The sequence below is a fragment of the Eurypyga helias genome, unplaced genomic scaffold, assembly GCF_000690775.1.
Source record: "Eurypyga helias isolate BGI_N326 unplaced genomic scaffold, ASM69077v1 scaffold42268, whole genome shotgun sequence".
Taxonomy (NCBI): Eukaryota; Metazoa; Chordata; class Aves; order Eurypygiformes; family Eurypygidae; genus Eurypyga; species Eurypyga helias.
The window spans coordinates 6,321-10,050 of NW_010265766.1; the positions used below are offsets into that span (position 1 = coordinate 6,321).

The following is a 3,730-nucleotide window of genomic DNA, read 5'->3' on the forward strand; positions in this document are numbered from 1 at the left end:
CACCGCGCATCTCTCTATGGTCGGAGGAAAGAATAAATAGCACAGGACGTTGGGTATTCCACATAGCTCCCAGCTGGGACATAAGATAATATCTCTATGTCAATAGCAGAATTTGTTCTGCTGTGACTATCATTTTAGTCATCTATCTGAAAAAAAATGACAAGAAACTACAATGGTCCTTTTTTATATAAAAGGATAAATAGAGCATTTTATTAACACTTTTTGCAGCAACAAAAGTGACACAGTCCACATCTTTTTCATTAAACACAGCAAAAGCTATGGTCACGTTTTACATCACTTTGAGGCACAAAGCAAAATACTTTTTCTTAAGGTCAAGGTATGAATTGCATTTAAAAAAAGGAGAAGAAACAATCCTCAAGTTGTATATTGCGGTAGCAGGGTTTCCAATCACTAGCACAATACAATGAACAGACCAAGAATCCAAAATGGATTATTACATACAATAATAATCATTTGATTGAATTAAGAAATGGATCAACGTTGTCATTTTAGAGTATTAAGAAGTGGTCTGGTGTTGCTAAATTCAGTTGGTTCGGTTTGGTTTAATCCCAACAACCCCAAATATATACAACAAGCTAAATGAAGGTTAATATATAGTCTAGAAGATTATGCGCTTCATAATGCATTGCACTTATTGCTTGGTACACTAATGTTGCAGTCACTGTTGAGTTATGCTAAAAAGACAAGCATGATGCTTGTTGGCTTCTTTCAACCCAACACTAGTTATTTACCACTTTGGTTTATTGTGAGTTTATTATGTTACTCGTATTCAGTGTCCATTATTATTAGGTTTAATCGAAAGACAAATATTTCTTTTTTATTTCAGGGATTTCTAAAATAGCAACATTTTCTATAATTACAGTATCTTCAATAAACTTATATCTATGTATACAACTGTGGCACGATGTGTAAAAATATGAAAGCTATTAAGGGAAGAATAAGGTTTAAATTATTCTCTGTTTCTTCTATTGGCTTCAAAATATTCTGCAAAACAAATACATCCTTTTTCATAGGGCTACTTCCTCATAGTAAATTTCTCTTTGGAATTTTGTAAAAGACTATATCTTTTTCTAGGTTATATTGGTTTTTTCTCTCTCTATAGACACCGGTACAAAGTTGGAATATACTGCAAAGAATAGAATAATAAAGCTTGGTTTTGATAAAGGGATTTGACAGTCTGCATGAAAAGTCAAACTTAATATTATATATTGTTTTTATATTTGTTGATAAATGCAGAAAAACATGACAATGCCTATAATTTCATAAGATTCTGTAAAGAACAGAAATAAGAATTTGTGCCCAAACATTCAGTATAAAACTCCTAAATAATTCCTTTATTCATCACAGAGTAGCCTGCAGCATGTAATCACGATAAACATACAATATGCCCTATTTGTTCTTTAGGCTTGATACAATTACTATTAAAGGAACTGGATCAATCCTCTGTAAATGCCTAGGACTCAACCTTTCTTCTTTAAGAAAGCTCTTGTCTTAGACTAAACACACAATTCCCACATTGCACTGAGTAAACGTGTGTAGTTAACACAATCTCTTTCAATACAGTGTAACAAATATATAAGTGCATTTTTAATGATCAAGTACTTTTGGCTTTTTAAAAAGAGCATTAGATGTGCCAACTTGGTTGCTTAGTTGTGCTTTAATCCTTAGTTATGAGTTTTAGCTCTTGTATACTGTATCTAATTGCCTCTATAGTTTTGACCAGTAAACCCTTAAAACTCTAATGTTTATAGAACAAATATAACCTAATGAAAGTGATGACATGTCACAACTCATACAGATTGCACTTTGATGTATTTTTTTTTACAGTAAGACCTTCCCATTTGATATGTGTTTACATGTTTATACCACATTTTATTTCTGTGTGCAAACAATCACAATGAATTTAATCACAAACACTACAAAATATACCCAATATTTAGGTTTGTTATGAATAATCTCCTTCCTTGTAGTTGTATGAGTCTTGTACTTCCTCTTGTACAAATTCCTCTTTTTTCTCCCAACCATTAGGCCAGCCACCATTGACCTGGGTTGTAGCACCGTAAGACTTGGTGGTACCATAATTTACATAATTCTGAGTAATGTCCCCTGTCTCTTCAGCAAGTTCATCTTCATGAATAAAGCCACATTTCTCTTCACTTGTCTGTTCAGGGTCTGCCCAGGGTTGTTTCTCTCCTGAAGCAAATATGCCATAGAAGATAACACCTCCGTAATGAACTAAAGCAGCAATGAGGAAGACATACTGCCACTCTTCACGTGTCTGTAAAGAAGAAATTTGCTAAATCAGACTAGTGTTAGACTTACCTAACTCTTATAAGCTGCAAGATTTAAATGAGGGATTGCAACATTTAAGTGTCCAGTTTCCAGTTATTTATATCCATCTTTCTTTGAAAAATCACTATTCATTAGCCTACAAAAGCACTGACCTTGTGAGCACATAGTGAAGCATGCTTCAAATTTGCAAGTTCCTGGATGCTATTCCCTGGAGATCCCAGGCTCTAATACAGATATCCTGGAAAGTTGTACTATGGAAAGGTCTTTTTTTGAGACCAATAGTATTAAACCAGAAAATTTGAAAACTGTATTGCCCTTTACCTTGTTCTTTGTCATTGCTCCGACAATTATAGGGCAAACCATTCCAGACAAGGTCCCGACTCCATTAGAAATCCCCATTAAGATGCTGGCGTACCTTGGGGCAATGTCTAAATGGTTGACATTGAATCCTGCAATACAAAGGTCAGCGAACGTTCATACCAAAAGCTGAGCAGTACTTCAAAATCACTGGACAATTTTACTATGGCATATTTGGGCTGTTTAACTGCATTTCTTATTCTCTAAAAGGCTTATAATGGTTAAATATTCCTAAAGAGATTCTGGGTTTTCATTTTCTTTTAAAAGTGTATTATAAAAGGATCTCAAGTGTATTTTCTTCCCAGAACTGCAGTTTAAAAAACAAAAAAAAAATCACAATAGTGACTGTGTGGAGTAGAGAAGCCAGAATATATTTAGGCAGGGAGATAGTTCCTCTTTTGCAGTGTCATTCATCACCATTCCATGCTGTAAATAACATGTTGCTTCTTCTTGTACGTCCTCCCTTCCCTATTGCCCACATTTTTCTTTTCGTGACACAGACCAGCAGGACAGAGATCCCTTCTGTTCTGGAATGGTGAAATGAGGGGAGTAAAAAAGGCAGTATATATAAATGATTTAATAATTAATTTTATAAATATTTATTTGTTCTCTTGCATTTCCAGCAGCTTAATTCTGTTGAAATTTATGCAGTATCTATTTAAATAACCTTAGAAAAAACACATGCTTCTCTGTAGTGACAGAAGTCATTGTCCCCAAAATAAGCAGTTAAGTAAGTGAAAGCAGAAACCAAATCTGTGGATACAGAAAGATATAAAAGGGAAAAGACAGGCAGTGTGATATGAATAACTTAGAGAAAGTGCAATACACTTGTCAAGTTGTACCGAACAGGCATGATACCTTGCAGAATATGTGGGATTAAGGACAGATTTGATTAAGAAGAATTTAGATGTTTGGCACAAAAGAAAAGAGAGCCTGTTTTAGACATAAGGATCCAGCATGGGAGAGGATGCTAAGATCACAGTGGGCAAGCAATGGAAGTCCAGGTGACTCGTGTTTAGGAAAGGTAAAGGCAAAGGAGTGATATATCAGCAGGGAAGGG

General features: G+C 34.7%; 1 protein-coding gene across 1 annotated transcript in view; it reads right to left on the reverse strand.

The window, feature by feature from the left end:
* Positions 1–835: 835 nt before the first annotated feature.
* The window catches only part of SLC17A6 (solute carrier family 17 (vesicular glutamate transporter), member 6), a 12,100-nt gene continuing 9,205 nt past the window's right edge, over positions 836–3,730 (reverse strand). The window contains exons 9-10 of the mRNA XM_010156848.1: positions 2,635–2,762; positions 836–2,299 (exon numbers count right to left, since the gene is read on the reverse strand). Coding sequence (XP_010155150.1) covers positions 1,967–2,299; positions 2,635–2,762 — 461 coding nt within the window. The 3' untranslated portion in view covers positions 836–1,966. The remainder of the gene's footprint in view (positions 2,300–2,634; positions 2,763–3,730) is intronic.